This window comes from Acanthochromis polyacanthus, chromosome 17, assembly GCF_021347895.1.
Source record: "Acanthochromis polyacanthus isolate Apoly-LR-REF ecotype Palm Island chromosome 17, KAUST_Apoly_ChrSc, whole genome shotgun sequence".
Lineage (NCBI taxonomy): Eukaryota > Metazoa > Chordata > Actinopteri > Pomacentridae > Acanthochromis > Acanthochromis polyacanthus.
The window spans coordinates 20982194-21004955 of NC_067129.1; the positions used below are offsets into that span (position 1 = coordinate 20982194).

General features: G+C 40.1%; 1 protein-coding gene across 4 annotated transcripts in view; it reads right to left on the reverse strand.

The window, feature by feature from the left end:
* mark4a (MAP/microtubule affinity-regulating kinase 4a) overlaps nt 1-22762 on the reverse strand; it is a 40602-nt gene that overhangs the window by 4028 nt on the left and 13812 nt on the right. For 2 of the 4 annotated variants that reach the window (XM_051937155.1, XM_051937157.1), the window contains exons 4-17: nt 22234-22282; nt 21817-21882; nt 15149-15219; nt 15002-15058; nt 14236-14472; nt 9878-9997; nt 9683-9782; nt 9450-9559; nt 7769-7955; nt 6917-7128; nt 5108-5211; nt 4451-4735; nt 1162-1247; nt 56-100 (exon numbers count right to left, since the gene is read on the reverse strand). In XM_051937155.1, the coding sequence (XP_051793115.1) occupies nt 56-100; nt 1162-1247; nt 4451-4735; nt 5108-5211; nt 6917-7128; nt 7769-7955; nt 9450-9559; nt 9683-9782; nt 9878-9997; nt 14236-14472; nt 15002-15058; nt 15149-15219; nt 21817-21882; nt 22234-22282 (1729 nt within the window). The remainder of the gene's footprint in view (nt 1-55; nt 101-1161; nt 1248-4450; nt 4736-5107; nt 5212-6916; nt 7129-7768; nt 7956-9449; nt 9560-9682; nt 9783-9877; nt 9998-14235; nt 14473-15001; nt 15059-15148; nt 15220-21816; nt 21883-22233; nt 22283-22762) is intronic. The other 2 variants (XM_051937156.1, XM_022204550.2) reach the window with 2 other exon arrangements.

Below are 22762 nucleotides of genomic sequence, written 5' to 3' on the forward strand. Positions count from 1 at the left end.
CTAGTTTCATCTATTTTCTAAGTGCTGTGGATGCAGATGGGACATGTGTACTGACCTTGTGACCGCAAATCTCCTGATTCCCTCAGATTCATTTGTGACCCTGTAGAACAAACAGGCAGAGTAAAGGGTAATCCAGCAGGGCACAGTGAGTCTTCTAACCAATCCACTATTCTCAGATGAGATGGCATTCAGCAGTGGATATTATACAGTAAGACCAAGCAAGCATCAGCAACAACAAGCACGTAATGTGCAGAACTGTGTGTCCTCACCTTACAAAAATGCACTTTACCATTTCCTCAGTTATACCTTTTAAAGCATGCACATAGACAGCGCCCTCCATAATTATTGCCACCCCTGTTTAAGATGTGTTCTTTAGCTTCTAATACATTCAGTTTTTTTTTCTAAATAATATAGGACCACAATGAAAAATAAAGAGGAAAATCCAACCTTTAATTCAAGTGCATTTATTCAGTGGGGAAAAAAATCCCACATTAAGTAATAATTCTTTTACATCAAACCATGTGTTCCATAATTATTAACACCCCTGATGTTAATACTTTGTACAACCTCCTTTTGCCAACAAAACAGCACCTAATCTTCTCCTATAATACATTTTCCACAATTTTCAGTGTGAGAGTATGCTTCTGCAATAAAAACTGAATTTATTTTAAGGTTTTCAATACATCTTAACCAGGGGTGCCAATAATTATGGAGGGCGCTGTGAATGCTGTCCTTCAACTTGTAGTCACTTCTGTGCTACACATTCCTTTTCATTCTTCCCAACAACACATGGAGTAAACATTTAATGAGTTCCACCTCCTCAACCCTCACCCTACCACAAAATAAAACCATGAGTCATTTCTTAGGGCATGTTTATGCACAGGATGGCAGAGGATTACAACACTTGTTGTAGCTACACTCTACTGACAATGACACGGATTCTGAAAGTTAAAAACAAGACTCAAAACAAATTTTCCTTGATTGCAACCATGCTTGAAACCAAGTGTGTGGGACCTAGACAGAATGAAGATGATTCACAAGGCATGCAGACAAGCAGTAAGAAAAAGTCAGGGCATTTGTGACTTGAGCAAATTCCAGTGAGACCAGGCAGACAGATAGGGCAGCACAGGCAGACGAGAAAGAAGCGAGAGACATGGGAACTTACTAACTGTTTTGATCCTTGTGGAAGAGTACAACCCGAGACTGATTTGTTTGAGCCCTGGCGCTTGGACGGGTCAAGGTTGACCCTGATGCCATGACAGGGGGAAAGCAGAACGAGATAAAGATGGAGAAAACAGGGAATACAGGGTAAGAGCAAGGGTTGAGGGGGGTGGGGTAAGACAGAATATAATTGAGTCACAGGAGAGTAAGTGGTGGAAAAGAGCGCAGCGCAGGAGCTGATTGGCAAGGATAAAGCTGAGGTTTGATAAGATTAGACATGTGTGATTATGACGACTGGGAGGGAGAGGGGAGCAGAGGATAATCCAGGGCCACAGAAGGGCTTGCCAAAAGCCTGGGTGAATAAAATGTTTTGATAAGCATGGATCCATACCCAGGCTGTGCTCAAGCTGAAATGCAGAACTCGACAACAACAATGCCACGTGACTCCATATCAAATATTTCACGTATTTGGTTTGTGACTCTTACACTTGAAACTGCAACAGCAAAGCAAATCCTAAATTGTAAAAAACACAAGTTACCAAAATGAGAAATGCAGACATCAAGGCATCCTCCCCTTCAAAAACAGCTATTGTATTGAGGAAAAAAATCCTTTAAAATCCAGGCATTACATATTCAATTAGGTTATGACATCTGTAGTTTAACCAGTTCAAAATTTTGGACCAATGATATTTCCTTTTTTGCTAAGCGTAAAATGAGGGGATTGATCTCATTTTTCTATGTTAGATTTGGAAAGAATTTTAACATGATCTAAGAGTTACTGTGATTACCAGTTTACTACTTAAATCAATGCCAACATTCAAGTCATGATTCCAGCTGGCATAGTCATGTTTTCCCTGAAAGATCCAATATGTCTGATATGGCAATAAAATGAACATAATGCCACTAAAAGCAAGCAAAGTTTAATTTCTTCTACCAAGCACTCCTGGTAAGCAGCATGCTGGGACTGAAGAAATGTAGCTAACATTTGTGTCTTTCTTTTTATGTTTTGTTAGTGTTTATTAAATTGAGACAGCTGGAAGCTCTAGTGATGTGTGAGAAGCAGCAGCAGCACAAGAAGACCGGAAGCAGATGCTGTAAAGAAAGATTTTGGTTGCAAAAGGAAACAACATCATTTACTGACCTGTACAATTAATGGAATATTAATCTTGATCACAATTTTGGCTCTCCACAGTTACATGAACACAGCTGATATTGACGTTTAAAATGCTCCACTAATATAAAAGTCTGCTTCTATAAAACAGCCCATTTAGATAAAACCCATCAGCTTCGACTTAAATCTGATTTCAAAATGCCTTATTTCACTCTTTTCAAAGTAAAATTTGGCCACACGCCTGCTTTGAAAATCTGTAAATTAACAAGAATGGAGCACAGCATGGAAGGGAAAGCAGTGCTCTGTTTATCCAAATTTAAAAATGCAATAAACATAGTGTTTTTCTAAAATCAATGAACAAGTGTAATAGCCTATCCGTGATTGTAATATTCTATCCCAATGGTATTTTTTCTATGCAAAGTCTTTCGAAGCAGAGTTTTATAAATCATCTGATAGAAATTCCTGTAATTTTACATATCCTCATATATTTGAGGGAAAAACTAAATTTTGCAAAATCAGTTCCTTCCTGTATTTCCTACCATTACTTTTCTTTCACATGACAATGCAGCATAAAGCCAAGAGGCCGCTAGCTTAGCTTAGCACAAAGACAGCAGGGAGAAGGAATCAGCTACCCAATAAAATACATTACACACTAGAATTAGTGTGTATTGTTATGTATCTTGTGTGATTATTTTGTACAAATAGAAGTTAAAAAAGTGCTACAGCTTCATATATTCTGGTAGACTAATTTTTTCCTTACAGAATGCCAGGATATCTGTTCCCCCTGCTTCAGTCTATGCTAAGCGTTGTGAGGCTACATATTTAATGCACAGACATGAGTGTGATATAGAGCCTCCTAGAAATGTGTAACATGTGCAAATACATTGTTAATTACCTCATTAATGTCAACTAAGTAGTGCAATATAAAGCTTAAGTATTAACTACAAACCATTAAATTTCAGAAACTTGATTACTTGTCTGACAAATGACATACATTGCTAGACAGGAAATAGTTAGCTAGCTTAGCATAAAGACATGGATAAATTAGCCTGACTCTGTCAAAATACAAAGAATACTCCTAACAGAAGCTCAAAAAGGTCAGTTAAACAAATCACAAACTAAAAATAGTATATTTGTTTTGTGACAAAGCAAAGGTAACAGATTTAGTATTGTACTATCTATCTGGTGACCTCTGGTGGCCTTGTTGATTTTTCAGGTTGGTTTCTGTGCAGATTTCAAAATGAGGCAACTAATGTGCTCATCATGGATAAAACTTAAAAGTGTTTTTAAAGTGTATTTTTAAATTTTGGACAGAGCCAGGACAATCTTCATGCTAAGCTAACATAACCGACTCCTGGGTCATTCATGTTTAACACACATTTATGGGAACGGTAGCAATCCTCTCATCTCAAATCATATATTGAAACCATTTTACTATAGGCATATCACAGTTCACTTTTCGCAGTCTCACTATATCATGGATTTTAAATTGTATATATGTAATTTTATACAGCCGATGTTTTGTTATATTCGCTAGATTTTTTGCGGTATAAGGGTATTTATTATTTTAATTATTTTTGTGATAAAAGCACTTGCTAACCAAAAACATTGAAAACAATCTAAAAAAAAAATAAAAAAAAAATAATTAAAACATATTGAAAGTCTCCTCCGTCTCCCGTGTGTAGATGTTGAATGCATTCTATACATGGGAGGACCCATATAGAATTTTATGCATTGTTAAAATTACGTAGGTTTAAGAGTGTAGAAAGCTTAGTATGTTTAAGAGCATAGAAAGTGTTCAAGCGTGTGGGAAAGGTTAATAACTGTGGGGAAGGTTTACAAGAGCGTGGGGAGGGTTTAAAAAACCTTAAAATATATCCAAATAATAAAATATATATAAGCTCACTGCTTCGCGGATTTTCGACTATCGCGGGAGTTTCTGGAACCTAACCCTCGTGATAGATGAGGAACCACTGTACTGTATTACATTGTTTATTATCAGTTATTGGAGAGCTTCGAGAGCAAGTAGAGGTTTAAAACAGCAAAACATTTCAATAGGAGCAGTTTTCAGTCTCTGTTTGGTTCCTTCTGATCTAGCCAAGAACTCTACAGCCACAGAAACTGGCGTGCTTTTGGTTTTCAGCCTTGTTCCTTATGTGACACGTGGTGCACTTTTACCTGCGAGTGAGTTTCGAGGTCAGCTTGGTGAAGAGGTTGGAGGTCGCCCTAGTGCGAGCATGGGGCAGCGGGCTGGCGTCATGGTGGGACAGGGTGGGTGATGTGGGTGGGGCGGAGTACACCGGGGGGCCACGATCCCTCAGCTGACCCCCATGAAAGGTGCTGCGGATTGTGGAGCCTCGGGTCAAGCGGCACCGGTCCGAAGAGGAAGAGGAGGAAGCAGCTCCAGCGCCAGAGATGCTGAGCGTGGAGGGAGACGCTGTAGGCATGCGGTGGCCCAGGGAGCTGCAGGGGAATAAACAGGGGTTCTTGTCTTACACTATGTATATGCTTTGTTTAGAATTCCCATTTTTCATTTGTTTTGTTTAAACCAAATTAGTATTCATCATTACATTAAAAAGGCCTTCTATAAAGCAGGACTGGTGTAAATACTTATTGATTTTCCACAATAGTAAATTATAATATTAGACTGACCTATATTCAAGCATTCTGTGAAGCATATTTACTGTATTTTTGTTTGTATCTTGTTGTTTTTGTTTCCACAGGTCTATATGATCGCGCTGATATGGCCTTATTAAATAGCTGGTATGTGCTTTCTATTTACGAGACATTTGTCCTGGCAAATATGAGTGGTGAAATTCTTCGACAGTGTAGTACCTGTTGTCTTTGCCGTTCTGCAGTAGAGAGTGTCTGTCAGCACCTGAGCGGTCGGTGCACACGTACGTATTCCGGCGTGTCATGGCACTCCCAGGGATGTTATTCTACAGAGAGAGGAATCATTTCAAAAGCAGATTATAGCAAAGAAAACACTCTTAAATAGTCATGTTAAGGAAGTGATAATAGTGGAACCACCAGGGGTGCAATGCAAAACTGTGATGTGCATCTAAATCTGTGTTTACTTTAGAAAGATCAGTGTTTGGATTTGCACTGCAAGTGCACAAGATTATCTTTAAAGTCATAGCCTACTGTGCTTCATTTTCAATGTTACCCTGTTTTGTTTTGTTTTTACGAAATGTAACAACTCATACCTAAATGTATATTTTAAATTGCACACAAACAGGACCATATTCTGCCAAGTACCACCATTGATCATAGTAATAAAGCAATATTTGTTTGACAAAATAAGAAAAAAGAAGTCCAGTGAAGTTGACAACAAATAAGCAGTTCAATTAACGATCAAGAGGAAATAAACAGAGGAACCAGAACTGCAGGTTATAAAGTAGGAAAACACAAGCCAGAGGTGCATTATTAAAAAAAAACTTGCAGTAAGGTATATAAAGTAAGGAGGAACAGATCAATGTTAAGAATCTCTGAAGTAAGATAAAAGGAAGTTTTTGCACATTGTTTCATGAGACAGGTGCGTAGGAGAGGGACGAGCATTTGTAAAAGCTTCAAACAGACTCCTGCACACTTGCAAAACTTGCAAAAATACATTTATCTGTGATGTGTTTGTGCTCGACCTCCTTCAGGGAAATGGTTGTCACACAGAGATCCTAAATAAGGAGTGTCTGTGACTTCACAACCAATCACACTTTCCGCTTTTAATAAATTCCAGAAAAATTATCAACATCTATTGAATGACATCTATTTTCAGTGTCATAATGGAAGGTAGTGTTTAGTATCAATCGTCATTATACCCCAAAATTGTTTACATTAAAGAGGGAGAATGCTATAAACTGAATGTCAAATTGCATTCATCAAAGACATACACACCTCCAAATGTTAAACCATGTGCAGGAGTGGGTTTGAAACTTTCAGAAAATAGTCTGTCAGATCATTGTGCATGCATGTCTGTCTTTTTGCTCATATTGTCACTGATCAGCATCAAGAAAGGTTCTGCTGTTTTGGCTACTGACAGTTGTTTTAATATATATCCAACATTATAAATGCAACTTTTGTGCAAAAAATTAATATAAAAATGCATCTTAAAAGAGCATTCCCTATTTCAATGACAGAAGTATTGCACAAATTGTGACCAAGGTGTCAAAAATGAATACTGTTTAATGAGGTTATCCCTCACATTGTGATTTCATTGGCACCTCAGCTTCTTCATCGTCTGACCCACAGATGGGGAAATTGAATTTGTACAATCAGCTGAATTTGTGTAATCTTTAATAAAATAAAACACTTTCATAATTTATGATAATTGTTTATCTGAAGTTATTCAGATGTTTTTCAAAATTAGTTTTTGAGTATTTATCCTTGACTTTCATAAGATTGCACAGTGAGTTTCACTAATTACATTGAATACGATCCCTGCGTGTTTCAGTTTAACTAGTCAGGCTACCATCATACTGCTTCAAAGAAGCTGTATGACATTAGTGGAAAATTTTATTAGAGGCAACGCTGAAAACACTGCAAAAAGTATTATTATGCAGTATCCAGTTAGTTCTCCTCTGCTGAGAGGCCCTGGAAGTGTGGAGAGCTACCTTTCCCTGCTTGAGAAGACAATGATGCGTTACTTACCGTGGTGGCAGTCATGTCTTTGCGGCGGTCTGGGATCTCAGATTTGTTAGGGTTATTGGCACTGCTGACCATTGGGCTGGAGGGGGGGAGGCTGTGGCTCCCCATAACACTACAGCTGGCCTTACGTGAGGGCATTCGTCCCTCACGCAGCTCCCGGTCGCCTGTGCTGGTCGGGCTCCGCTTGGGGTGCATGACGGGCATGGAAGGCCCGCCTTTGTTGTGGAGGACAGCAGAGCACAGACACACAAGGACTCATATAAGGAATATTCTGTAGATACAGTGGATTATGGAAAGCAGAGCTTATACACACAACTAATCCCAGCACTTTCTGATAACGTGACTTTCAGGGGCCCTATAAGCATATAGTGTGAATAACTGCAAATGTAGTATTCCATTAGAGAAGAACCATGAGGCCAGAAATAACAAGTACTTCCATTATTCTGCCTGGCAATTATTGTCTGTACTGTATTTTATTACTAATCAATTGATTGTACAGTGTGTCAAATGTTTAAAATCAGTGAAAAATCTCTATTTCTTGAAAGCAAGTTGACATCTGAGCAATGCCTGAAATCCACAGCAACTAATGAAACTGTTGAAACTATCAAAGGTATATTTTTACATTTGCTAAGCCGATAAAAGACCATTTGTGGCACTTTTGCTTTAAAAATTGACTCTATGTATTAATTAGAAATGAAAATTCTGACAGAAGTACTATTTAGTGTCTGCATTCCTGAGAAACAAACAAACTAACATGTATATAACGACAATCAGCGGGGGTCCAACAGTGGGGTGGTCAGTGGTTCCAGGTATCATAGATGTAGGACTAAGACCTAAGTTAGAGAAGAGACTCACAGAAGTCGCTGTGTCGCCGCTGCCTGTGGTAGGTGGAGGCACTGCGCTGGGTCTTGCTATGCGAGGAGGAAGTGGAGGATGAGGAGGAGCCAGTGGCTGAGGAGTGCTTGTTGGTCCCGTTGGTGATGGGGCTGGGTCGTACCCTCGCCAGGGACAAGCTACTAGCAGTGCGGGCCTCACTGCCTTCCTATATTGTCCAGGTGGTTTTGGACAGAAAAGTGTTACAAAGTGTTGAGCCAGTAGTGTGTTTGAAAAATCAGGTATCATTTAGAGAGGGATGAAAGGGTGGAGATGAAGATGGTATTGCTCTTAGTCTTAGAAACAGAAATGGAGTTGGGTATCAATCCTCAATACTTTCAGATAGAGATATGAACATAGCATTTAGCACTGAAAACTGCGATAAGTTGGTACCAACTCTTTGTTTATTGATTCTTCAACCAGACATGCTATTTTTATCCTGCCAAGCTTTGTTTCCAAAATATTACTAAAATAACCAACTGATGCATTTGATGAATGTAGCTATTGTGCTGTCTTAAGTGTTTCCTCTCAGGCACCTAAACCTCCTGACTAAACCCATTTATCCTAGCCAAGTACTTTCACGATATCTACTATCTACACTGCCATTCAAAAAAAATGGGGTCACTTAGAAATGTCCTTATTTTTGAAAGGAAAGGATTTTTTTCAACGAAGATAACATTAAATTAATTATTAATACAGTGTAGACATTGCTAATGTGGTAAATGACTATACTAGCTGGAAACCGCTGATTTTTAATGGAATATCTACATAGGTATACAGAGGAACATTTCCAGCAACCATCACTCCTGTGTTCTAATGCTACATTGTGTTAGCTAATGGTGTTGAAAGGCTAATAGATGATTAGAAAACCCTTTTGCAATTATGCTATCTTATGAATAAAGGTGTGAGTTTTCATGGAAAACATGAAATTGCCTGTTTGTCCCCAGTCTTTTGAACGGAAGTGCATGCACTATAAACGCTGATAGAGCAGAAGAGAATGTGCAAGAGGTTCCCATAGCTGTAGACGATCCAGCCTGCCATTGGTTTTGCAAAGACATGTTAAAGTTCAAGTTAGAAAAATGATTTAATAAAATTACTTAAGTCAAACAGTTTAGAAAGCATTTTATCAAACTTAATCTAGCGATATCAAAACCATGATGATGGGATACTATAGAGATTATAAAAAATATCTGCTTAGTGCCAAACATAAACAACGGTCATTATTTTCATTGAACTGTTCTCATACAGTAGACTGCTTGTACAGGTGGCAGACCAGGCAAATGTTGGCCACTGGGGTCCAAAACAAGGACTCCCCATTAACTGCTTTCTTTTGGCTCATCCTTAGTGTAGGATCACCACTCCCTTCTTGTGCAGACCTGAGCCTCTCATTTAATAAAAAATTAAAAAAAAAAACAACAACAAATTTTTCCATAGCAATTCACCTGAGAGAAAGAGATAGAACTGCAATGGATGGATGCAAAGTGTGATGGTCAGGCTCTAAGGGTGAACCCAACTCTACTTTTGTATTTTTTTTTTACATGTACAAATAATAACCAAGGAAAAGGCCAGTCTGGTATGTCACTCACTATAAATTGCTCTGGTAAGATAGTCTGTGAATATGCCTAAATGTAAAATAAATACACAGCAGATCAACAGAACTCACATCGCCTTTGCGGCCCAGTAGTAGGTAGGTGGCGGTGACTTCATTGTATTTCTGATTGAGCAGAGAGTCTTTGATTTCCTCTGGAGTGAAGCCCATCCCAACCATTACCTCTGAGAAACACAAACAACCAACGATGAAACTTAAGGGAACAGACAGCAGTGCATGACATCTTGTATCCCGACTACATTGACCAGACTCAGTTCTGCCAGCAGCTGGTGTAGCAGTGATCTCACCTATGCGAGCTGGATCACTGTAGTCCTCAACAGGTTCTATATGGGGCTTCAGATCCTCTCCCTCATACCCTGAATTTATCCATTTGTCCTTCATGACTTGCTGCAGAAACAGGAACACAGGAAAGCCTCAAAGTTTTAGTTTCACAGGAGATAAGTTCTGCCTTGGCTACATTTTCTGTGTTATGTGTTGCTTACCTCAAGGGTGCAGCGTTTGGCGGGATTGAGCACCAGAAATCGGCGAAGGATCCCCTCACAGTCTGTGGACATGTAGAAGGGCACACGGTACTTTCCCCTTAGCACACGCTCCCTCAGCTCCTGTTGGGTGCATCGATCACATGGTACAGATAAAAGGTAAGCCAACGCTCAAGTGAGGAATTGGTTACAAAAAATGTATTTTAAAAACATATCAAAAAGAACTCTGACATGCATCAACAGTGATAGTTTATTAATGTGCAGGACCACAAATCTAGTACACATGAGCAGATTTCACACTGATCTGGAGTTCACTGATGAATCCATACTGGTGTAATAATCTGTTTCATAAAAATACAAATCTCCGACATCCTTCACTGCAAGCAGTATGTTGAGGTGCATTTAAAAATGAGTGGGGTTAAATACACATTTGTCTCAACCCTCTGGTAGAGCTCTAGGGGGCCATTCATTGCCATCTGCTGGATTTTGGTTAAAAATACTATTTTTAGTTGTTTTTTAGCAGCAGGTCTCACTACAGGGTGCAAAAACCTTACAGAGCACAAACAAAGAGAAGACTGAGGATGATGCCTTAATGCTACTATTTTTCAATGTGGGTGATATCTACTGAGACAAACCTGCATGAACAAAAGGTGAAGCCACACCAATCGTGTCCTCTTCTCTCCTGTCAGTATGCATGAGGACATATGGGATCCCTCAAGTCCCATGTTTTTCATCAGGAGACACATACAATACATACTGTAACTGCATGCTGTTCCACAACCATACACAGTGAGCTATTTTTTGATCACTAAAACTAGCTGATGCAGACTCAAACATATGTTAATTTAAACTCAGCTGTCCTGCATCTCTTTTTGATTGCATTCATTTATCATTATGATAAATTAAAAAACAAGAAAAGCACTCAGAGAGTGCAGTACTCCGCCAAGACTGCTCAGTCACTGAAAGATTTCTGACGGATGAAATCTTGAAAAAATTTGCGGTCCGCAACGGTCGATTTGGAGTACGATCACAATCTTGTGATCATCAACACAAAGCTGATGTAGTGTTAACTTGCTGTCATAGTCACAGTGATGTTGTGCCGCTATCTTGCAATGATACAGAAATCCTTAACAAATCCATGGATCGAGACTATAATCTACATCCCTGCCAAAATCTAATCACTTTTGGTCCCTGTGTCATTTCTGAGCTTCCCTGAAAATGTTTTGAGTAATGTTGCTGACAGACAGACAGACAAACCAACGCTGATCATCACAAAACTCTGCCGTGTTCCTTGGTGGGGTAATTATCAACCTTACATCAATACTGAGTGTGATACACCTAAAATCACAAACTGCAACAGATAAAATAATACAGCAGAAAGAAATGTAGGTATTCTCTGGTGTCTGTTATGTGTTAAATCGCTGGAAAATAATTTAGAATGCAACAGTTTACAACTCAGCAAATAACTTGCGCTTGCTCTGTACAATCAAGAATTGTTGTTTTTCATTCCAGCATATTGTATTTATGACTTACAAAATGTCCTCATTAGCTTTGTTTGGAAGCCTGATTTACAAATTGGCTAAGCTAAAGGTAGGTATATATGTACGAGTGTATGTTAGCAAATAACAAAATATTATTGTACACAAATGCCAATGGTGTGTTTAAATGAGCCTGGTGTAACCCTTTAAAGCGATAATAAACTATTTTTCATTAAATGACTATGTAATATGAAAGGGCTGTTTGTTGTCACGAACACAAAGAGAACTAAGCTACTGTGCAGTTCCCCTCACCTTTATAGCATTTTTCAGCTCAGTTTTTCGGTTTTGTGGCCGGCAACTTTATCATTTTTAATTAATTCTCTTAACTCCCATCAAAGTTACTTTTCTACAAAAAAATGCAGTTATTTTCAGAAAAGAAGCTTTGGTAATCCGGTGGGTCACCAACTGTCCAGCAAAAAATGGAAACAGAAAAAAGTTAGCAGCTAACCAATGAACATGGTGGCACAGAACACAAACTAAATGAATGCTAATGTTGCTACATATGTGTGATCGGCAAATGTTTCCTAAGAAGATTGGTAACACGTTCACCATATTTAACTTCTAGGGTTCTGATTTACACCAATTTTGTGCTAGTAGGCTTTTTAGGTTGTTATGAATTTATGTAAAAGGTTACATATTTATGCAAACAATATCAGCCAATTTATCAATATCACAATTTTTCTACTCTCAAAAGTCAGCATAGGACATAAAAATCTATCATATAATAGGCTGTATTAGAAAAGTACTTTAACATGGGTGTCCCTGTAGCTCAACAGGTTGAGTGGGCGCCCCATAAACAGGGGCTATAGTCCCCGGCACGGCAGTCATGGGTTTGAGTCCGACCGATGGCCATTTACGGCAAGTCTTTCCCCCACTCTTCTCCCCATGTTCCTCTCTCTCCACTAGGCACTATCATAAAGGCAAAAGGCCAAAAAATACTTTAAAAAAGAAAAGTATTTTAGTGAATAATAAAAATGCAGGAGAGAGTAACGTTGACAAAAAATAATTGTACATGATTACAATCATAAAGCCAGTCCTCCAATATATCTCTCCATCCCTGGATTTGACTCAGACTTTATGCACAGACTTTTGTATCTGCCTCCTGGGCCAGCTGGGCCTTGCAGAAATTCTATCACCCACTGTTACTGAAACCTGAACTCATCACATAATCTAAGGTGACATTTCAATCTTTAAATGCATGGGTCGTTTTTCAAACATTGTTAGGCAGCTTGTATTGTCAGAGACCCAAATTTTATAAAAGGCAATGAAAACCAAGTATTAAAACCATATTGCTTGTAATCTTTCCAGAGCATAGTATTAACAACAAGAAGGGCTCAGAGAGATCAGTCCTCCGCCAAGGCTGCTCAGCTGTATCATTTCCAACTGATGAAATGTTTCATAAAAATAAAAAAAATCACCCTGCGCTAAGCACAGGTGTGTACAGATACCAAATCAGATGACCTAAATATGTAGCGGGTGGCGGGAGCTGAAGGGGACTCAGAAACACCCCCACAATTTAATCAATTGTTCGGTCATTTCTGTTGGATAAGTCCTGGCAAGGCTGCAGCGGTTGATCTATAGTAGAATCACAATCATGTGATCGCCAGCAGGCAGCTGACGTAGCGTTCACTTGTTGTCATAGTCACAGTGATGTTGTGCCGCTATCTTGCAATGATACAGAAATCTTTAACAATCCATGGATCCAGACTATAAGCCACATCACTGCGAAAATCGAATCCCTTGGTCCTTGTGTCATTTCTGACCTTCCCTGAAAATTACATCCAAATCCATTTGTCTGTTTTTGAGTAAAGTTGCTAACGGACGGAAAAACGTACGTCAATCGTCACATAACTCTGCCGTGCTCCTTGACAGAATAATAACTAATACATTGCAGTTTTTGTCATTCCAGTTGTAAAGAACGTCTATAATCACTCATAGATGTCACAAAAATATGGTTGTTTTCAATATTTGTTGGTGATGACTGATGCATTTCATAGTTCTAATGTCACATGTTGCACACAGTCGCTCTAATTTCTCATAGATTGACGCCTGCAACACCATGCTCAATCACACAGTAATCACTCATCTTAGTCACATACTGTGGTCATTGTAGTATTGGGGTAACACATTACAAAGTAACAAATTACTGTAAACATTTGTCTGTAATGTAGCAATTACTGATACTAAATTTAATAATGCCATTACAGTTGCTGATCACTAAATATATTTTAAGGCAGTAAAGCCTTCTGCTAGTGCTACCTCGATTGTCTTGAACATGCAGCTGAGTCCTGTTCCAAACCACTGGCTGTATATAAAGATGGATGAACCCTCCCTGACATCAGTCATAAGCCTTAATTCAATATAAACAAGTTTGTTATACAAAAAAAATCACCTTCCTACAGTTGTGGATACTACACAAAACGCACGCTGCTCCACTGCCTTGCGGTCCAGGATTAATGGAAAGATGAGGCTTTTCCAACGGGTTTCCAACTAAAGTATTTCTGATTCTGGACAAACTAAAGACTTTCAGACTATTCATCACCTTTTGGAAGTCCTGGTACCTGTTTCCTTTTCTCAAGCTGTGGCCACAGTAGATGAAGATCAATGTTTGCCAGGGTTGGACACTACTTTTCTTGGGACGCTAATGGATGTATTTTGATTCATCTAACATGCCGCCTGTCATAAAGCCTTTCTTCCTAAATCACATGCTTGTTGGAAAATATGCATTTAAATATATAAAAATTCATTACTGTAACCCCTGGAGGGAAAATCCTGTCTGAGTGTCCCCATACAGACTGTAAGGCCCTGCTGTCATCCACTTGCCTTCAGGTTCTGCCCATCAAAGGGCAGCGAGCCGCTGACCAGTGTGTACAGGATGACTCCCAGACTCCACACATCCACCTCAGGCCCATCATACTTCTTTCCCTGGAAAAGCTCAGGCGCAGCGTAGGGCGGCGAGCCACAGAACGTGTCCAGCTTGTTGCCCAGCGTGAACTCGTTGCTGAAGCCGAAGTCGGCGATCTTGATGTTGGCGTCAGCATCCAACAGAAGATTCTCCGCCTGAATCAGATATACATTGATGCAGAGGAAGAGGCAGAAATTGACAGTGGGAGAGAGGGAGGGAGAGCAGGAATGGGAGAGACAATACATTGGGAAGAGAAGGGGGGCGGCAGAGAAAAATTGTGGGATGAGGGAGCAGAAAGAGGAATGAGAAAATAGGAGGACACAGAAACGTGAGCTGTGTGAAGAAAAGAGAGCGCAAACGAGAGACAGATGGGGAGGGGGGTGTTGTGCTTGCGTGTTGTCCAACAACACAGATACTGGACATGAGTCATACTGTATATATGTCACTGTGTGTTTAGGCTCAGACTCACTCCTACCCTTCCAGATTGTCAAAAAAACAGCCTCTTCACTCATCAGCGCGATTAAAATGCCAAAGGACCATTTTCACGGACACAGATTAAGACTAGTCCCAGATTATAACTTTCAGTTCAGTGTAATCTGTTACAGAAAGAAATTTGCTAGTCTTGGACTAGCCTTAATCCCCCACTGCTGGAAGGTGCCCAAAACATCCTCTCAGCTTTCTCACCTTCAAATCTCTGTGGACAATGTTCTTCGTGTGGCAGTAGTGGACAGCGGAAACAATCTGTGAACATGAGGACAGACAAACCTGAAGCATTGACAAGGAAATGGGAGGATAGGTGCAATGTGGGCATCAAAGGTAAAGCATTCAAACCTGTCGAAATTTGGCTCTGGCTTCAACCTCCTTCATTCTCCCATGAGACACGAGGTAGTCAAACACTTCACCTGTGAGTGAGCACATCAGTCAGGTAATGCAGCCAGAGGCATCATACTATTAGTTGATTAAATATTGCTGATACGCATAATCAATTTGAATCACATCAATTCAGTTATTAATATTTGATAAGGTGCAAGTGCTTTCAGGGTGCCAACATCAATTTTATTGCCCTTAATGGGAAATCTGTTGTAATTACACGAAACACAGAATGCACACAGACTTAAAGGAATAGTTTGACATTTTGCAAAAAGCACTTCCTTAACAAGAGTTAGATGAAAAGATCAATGCTACTCTCATTCTGTCTACTCAAAATGATGCTGCGGAAAGCTTACCAGTATGAAGACTGGACACAGGGTAGAGCAGCTAGCTCTTTCCTAATGAAAACCTCTAAAGCTCTCCATTGTATACCTCATATATGTCATAACTGATGCAATCTTACAGCCCACAACCACTTACAAAAAAGCCTTGGACTTCATTATAACGAAGAAAGCCTTCCTTGGAGAACTGAGTGCATAGGTTTATGACATTTTAAGACCTGCAAATACCCTGAATAAGCCCCGTTAGGTCAAGAGAAGATGAAGTTGCACAGCTTCCTTTCAATTAAACAATTGGATATAACATCATCTGTGGTAAAACTTTGTTAGCTTGACTAAAGCCAGGCTAGCTGCTATAAGAGCTCTGTGTTTATGTGAAACTGGGCTAACCAAAAGAGTGGTGAAGTCCTTGTAAATTTACCAGCAAGAAAGAAAATATGCATATTTCACAAAATTAAAGTAACATATCATAAAAGTATGCTGTTAAAGAAATGACTAAAAGACAGAATGTCCAGTCTCTTTTTAACCACTTAAAATATTTCTGTGCAAATGCTTAGATGCTACTTTTTTTCCCCCAAACAATTACGTTTGGGCATCTGCTATGTTATGAACTTTGTAGACAGACACTGCATTTTGGTCTTGAAGGCATTTGGGAACAGTTACAACCTCTGAATATTTCCTTATGGTGTTTTTTTCAGACTACACGCAATATGTTCCTGAAGGAAAGTCACATTTGAAACTGTGCCTGTGACTTTCTCCAAGGTCACAGTAAGCAAATGATATGGTCTGGGCAAGAACACAGAAAAAAGGGATTGGTGACAAGAAACTGACACAAATAGAAACATAAATGAGACTAATGGAAGCAGAAAGGAAAAAACAACATTAAAGAAACCAGAGCAATATGCAGGCAATTCTCCTGAAACTGTATTCAATATTAAAACAGCAGCAACATTACTGGATAGGTGCTGCTCTGTAATATATGTTGGGGTTCTTGACAGCAGGATGCCTGTTGGTAAGGCTTCACAATCATCTTTAATTTAAAGATTTTCTCTTTCACATTGGGAGAAAAAATGCTCCATCAATATTTCATCATGACTGGACATCACATGTTCTACTAAACTACTAATCTACTAAAGCACATGAGGGCTCAGTGACATCTGTGCATTTCAACGACCCCCACTGATCCTCACAACGACCATCGTTGAGTAGTCAGATGAATGTTGGTATTGGTCATTGGAATAATAGCCCTGGACACACCTCACAGAGGTTTAAAAGCTGAGGCAACACCAACCACCACCAGAACTGAAGAAGGCTCTTGGATGAGAGGTGAAACGTCTTCAAAGAACTTTCTTAAAGTCTAGTGGATTGATTTGAACTACTTTGGATGGCTAGCTATAACTAGCTTCTAATTTCTCAAATAACTCTAGGACAGGGCAGTCACTGTGTGGCCCAGCAATGCTGCTTGTGTTCTCCAGGACTGTTTCGAGTGCACAGACTGGCAGGTCTTCAAGGAGGCAGCAATATATGGAGGTGAGGTGGACCTGGAGGAGTACACCAACTCAGTCCTAGGCTTCATCTCCAAGTGTGCTGATGACATCAAGACCACCAGGACTATATCCACCTACCGCAATGACAAGCCATGGCTGAATGCAGAGGTGAGAGCCCTTATGAAGGCCAGGGATGCTGCATTCAGGGCAGGTGAGGAAACAGCACTGAGAGCAGCAAGGAGAGCTCTAGTAGCTGGCATCAAGAAGGCCAAGGCCACATATGGGCAGAGAATCCAGGGTCACTTCTCATCCAGTGACCCCAGAAGAATGTGGAAAGGCATAAGGTGCATCACTGACTATGACCTCAGAGATGCACAATGCCCCATGGATCCAACCCTCCCAGACAGACTCAATAAATTCTACGCCCGCTTTGACGATCCCAACACACCCCCCTGCTCCAGACTCACCTCCTCTCCAGATGACACGCCCCTTATTGTGACCCAAGGAGATGTGACAAGGACACTCCTAAAGGATCAATCCCCACAAAGCTGCAGGCCCTGACAACATCTCAGGACGAGTACTGAGGGACTGTGCACATCAACTCTCTGAGGTACTAACAGACATCTTCAAGACCTCACTTCAGGTAGCATCCATTCCCGCTTGTCTGAAGGCTGCCACTATCATACCGGTCCCCAAGTCTTCCAAAGTGACGGGCTTGAATGACTATCGGCCTGTAGCCCTCACACCGATAGTCATGAAGTGCTTTGAGAGGCTAGTGATGGCCCACATCAAAAGTTCCATCGACGCCACTTTGGACCCCCACCAGTACGCCTACAAGAAAAACTGCTCCACTGATGATGCCATCTCTTCAGTGGTGTTGCAAAACATCCGAGCTGCCATATAGTGAAGTTCACGGACGACACAGCAGTGGTGGGATGCATCACAAACAACGATGAGTCCCACTACAGAGAGGAGGTCGAATTGCTGGTTGGCTGGTGCAGAGACAACCACCTCTGCATCAACGTTAAGAAGACCAAGGAGATGGTGGTGGATTTCTGCAGAGCCAGACGTCCCCCCAGTCCCCTGCACATCGACGGCGCTGACGTGGAGGTGGTCTCCACCTACAGATACCTGGGAGTACACCTGTCTGAGGACCTCACCTGGAGCCACAACACCTCCCAGCTGATTAAGAAGGCCCACCAGCGCCTCTACTTCCTCAGGAAGGTGCGGTGTGCCGGTCTGGGAGGCCCAGTCCTGAAGAGCTTCTACTGAGGGGCGGTGGAGAGCATCCTCAGCACTGGCATCACTGTGTTGCATGGCAGCTGCACGGCCGCAGAAAGGAAGGCTCTGCAGAGTGTGGTGAAAGCGGCTCAGAGGACTGTAGGAGGCAGTCTACCCACCACCACTGACATTTACACAAACAGATGCAGGAGGAGGGCCACCTCCATCCTGAAGGACCTCACCCACCCTGCACACAAACACTTCAACCTTCCCCCTTCAGGGAGAAGGTTGCGCAGCATCCGGACCACAACCACAAGACTGAGAAACAGCTTCTTCCCTGAAGCTGTCAGGCTGTTGAACAGGTCGCTGTAGACTCAGTTTTCATATCATCACCACCTCTCCCTGCAAATATACATGCATGCACACATCCCCCCAGACACACACAAGCATACACACATGCATACACACATGCACACATACATGCTCACACGCAAACAAGCACACACATTCATACACACACTGCACTACTGCACTAGGCTCTTTATTTATTTACCTACTAAATATTGCACAAACTGTTGGTTCACTGCACATATATTTATGTTGCAGGTTTGTAAATACTGTATATATTAGTGTGTCTCTTTATACTTATATTGTCTTTATGAAAATGTTTTTATATTGTTTTGATGGCTGAAACTGGGACCAGGGTCCAATTTCGTATTGTTTCATGTGCAAATGTGGAATCATATGACAATAAAGAACCTTTTGACCTTTTGACCTTGACCTTAAAGGACAGTAGCACTTTGAGTGTTTGAAGGACAATCCATAAAAAAATAAAAGCAAACTCTATGCAAGAATTTAATTTTAGGTTAACAAGCTCAAAAATGCCAAACCAACCATAGCCAGGTACCCAACTGTCCACAACTCCACCATTTGTCTTTTAAGAAATCATTTCAGACATTTCTGGATGGATATATCTGGCAACATGATAAATTCCCCAAAAATGTCCACAAATTTCGCACAACCCTTCAGACAGAGTGGGACAATGTTCCACAAGCAGCATCGGCAACCTCATTAACTCTATTCATCACAGATGCATTGTAGGTACGTGATACAAATGGTGGACATGTGAAATTTGTGATTTCTGGTCTGTGATCCTACTCTTGATTTTCCCAACATTATTTCCAATATAGTCACACTTGATTTTTTCAAAGCAATGCATTCTGTTGGAGAAAAGTCTTGAGTTGGAACAACAAATACTTATTACCCTACATTAAAAAGAATGGATAGATTTTAATAAATATATGCTGCCTTTACATATTTTTCCTTTTTTTAAAGATTCACTTGTTTTAAAAAATTAGGCTTTAAGAGCATCCCTTAAACAGAAATACATGTGTGCTGCAGACTAATTTTCCTTCATAAGACCAAATGGTATCCCAACATCTTATGTCGGCTGTAAAAATTTTGTCATATCTACCTTTTTTTTTAAATTTTTTTAAATGCTCTAAAAATGTTGTTGCATTTGACTACGGTAGTGTGGTCAAAATAACCACTGAAACTCGTGAAAGGATTTTCTTATTTTCAGATAGTATGTATAAAAAAGGAATCATTTTTGACTTTATGAGTTTGTATTAAACAGTCAAATCCAAATCAACTGACACCAATCTGAGATGAGTACAGCCTGACTTCTAACACTATACATGATTAAATCACTCCTAAATGGTAGTCATTAGTAAAGTTTTTATTAAATTCCCCAACTGCAGAAGAAACAAAGGAACACACCTGTAACATAATCATTTATATATATATACTGTAAATATAAGGCTGGTCTTATAGGCTGTCTTGTTCTGCTAAGCTAACCTCCTGCTGGTTCTCATTTTTTTTATTTTGAATACAGTCAATCCTCTTTTTTGTATTTTACATAAGGAGGAAAGAATACTCCCATAAACAAATCATTTTTCTTTTTATTGTTGTTGCTGTGTTTGTTTGCTTTTTACAATTTAACCTGAACATCAAAAATTAAGAACTAGCTCAGCAGATTGTTAGCTAACCTTAGCAATAAAATGGAGCAAGCTTGGCTCAGCCCTGAAGTAACAAAACTTACCGGCCTACCAACTGGTTACATTGTTGAAATAATAATAATGTACTGTAGTGTACATAATTCTCTATTTTTAAAAATTAAAAGAGAGAAATCTTTGAACAAAGTCATGCTAGCCGTTTACCTTTGCTTCCATTTTGTTATTCTGAGTTAAGCTAACTGTGAGCTGTCTCTGGCTTTAAATTTTGCATACAGAGGTGAGAGTAGTATCAGTCTTCTCTGCCAAACCTAAAATGTTAAAATATTCCTTTATGGAGGAAAGAATATATCCTCAAACAAGCCAGGGTTTTTGCAATTTTACCCCAAAGATACAGAGTTTCCTGAACACCCAAATGGAGGAACCAGACTAGCAGACAGCTAGCTAGCTAAGCTATGCATAAAAGAGAGCTAGCTGGATTGTGTTCAGTGGCAATAAAACCTAGCTACACGGCACTTGTTATATCCTGGAATAACCAGTTTTTTGTACATGTGTAGTATATATAATGTTCTAATAATAAAATGTAAAGACAAAAACTTGACAGAGCCAGGATAATTGTTTCCCTTTGCTTCCAGTTTGTTATGCTAAACTAACCAATTTTACATACAAGAGTTCTTCTTCAATTCTTGGTAAAATGTCAAACTATCCTTTCAGCTGTTCTTCAGATATGGAGGAAAGATTATCCCCTTAAAACAAACTTTTTTTGTGCAATTTTAAATCTCAGATACTTGCTAATGGATGCATTAAAAAGTGTCAGCCCACAATCTTCTTGCCAGTTCTTTCTGGTGCCCACTCAGCACTGTTGCCAACTCCTCAGTAAGGAAAGTCGCTGTTGGCTGTCCTAAAAGTCGCTAGAAGTCGCTAAATGACATCATCGCCTAATTTGCATATTTCCCAGTTTGCATGTAATTGTAATCAACGTTGTAGGAGAGAGGAATAACGTTGTGAAAGAGACCAAAAAGTGAATATGAAACACCCAAAATATGTTTTTGTACTACAGGCTAAATGCTGTGGTTTATTTTAGCATGACAGTGAAGAAACATTTTCGTTTATATGGCTCCATAAGTCTGGATGGGATCTGTAGTGACTGCGCATGCGCGATTCATCTGTCGTCTGGCCGCGGAGTAATGTGGGTCTCCCCCTCCGCTCACTGAAACTGCTGTGGGGTTACTGGACTGACAGCCTGTGCTCTGGGAGGGGGAGAAGCTCACAGCAGCACCTGCTGCTTGTTGAAAACAGTAACTGCAGAATGAGCCGAGCTTTCCTATCAGAGTCTCCAAAACGGCAGAAAAAGTCGCTAGATTTGTCGCTAGTCGCTTTTGACCAAAAAAAGTCACTAGGAGCTTTGAAAAGTCGCTAGGAGCTTTGAAAAGTCGCTAAATTTAGCGAGAAAGTCGCTAAGTTGGCAACACTGCCACTCAGGGTATTGCAGTGAAAAATTCCATAACCCTATGGATGTTGTGTACATTTGCACCTCATCATAGAATTTCCTGGACAGCAGATGTACCCACCTCCACTAGCGTACTCCATGATTAGGTAAAGGGTCTTATCCGTCTCAATCACCTCGAACAGCTGCACTGTAGTTCAAAACAGAATCAGATTATAATCAAACAGATATAAACAAATCCTGCTCACATTACAAATAATAGCATAGCCGTCTGCCTGGTTGTGTTAATACAGACGAGTCCACCACTAATGCTATGGGGGGGTTTTGATTCATGTGACTTTCAGCTTTAGAAAATCCAACCTCATGACCTCTATATGAAGACTGAGATGCCGTTCAGTCAAAGCTCTAAAGCTTATTCAAAGCATTATAGTTCCGTCTGGTTAGACACATGCAGGCAATCACACACATACACACGCATGGATGCCCATTCAGACACGCAAACATAAGCACAGTAGTGTTTGTAGATATGTACGTTCCTTACCTATGTTAGGGTGATTTAAGCCTTTCATTATTCGTACCTCCCGGAAAAGCTGAAAGAAAAAAAAACAGAATTTTAAAGTCAGGAAAAATAAACCTTTTGTTTCAGCCACTGCCTTTGAGTGATTGTCACTCTACATTCGTGATGAAGGAATTTTGATAGATTTTTTCTGTATTCATTTTGTTTAGGGAATGAAATATAATTACTTTACAGAGATCCTTGAGAGCTGGGATGAGAGTTCTCAGCATTTTCTGGTTCTGGGTTTTCAAGTCCCAGAATTTTCATGAGAGCTGTCAGGACGTCAGGCTAATATGAGTACGGTATACATTAGTATTTTCTTTCTCAAGCTTATGATTTTAAGCTAATGGCCCTTGGTTTGAACAGTTAAACTGAAGTATCAATGGTAGTAAAATGGAGTTTCCATCCAACTGCAGTGTCCCTGGTTTGATTCCAGACAGGGACATTTGTTTCTTGACATATCCTTTCTTTCACTCAACATTTCCTGCATTCCTCTTCAGTTTAAACTGTCCAA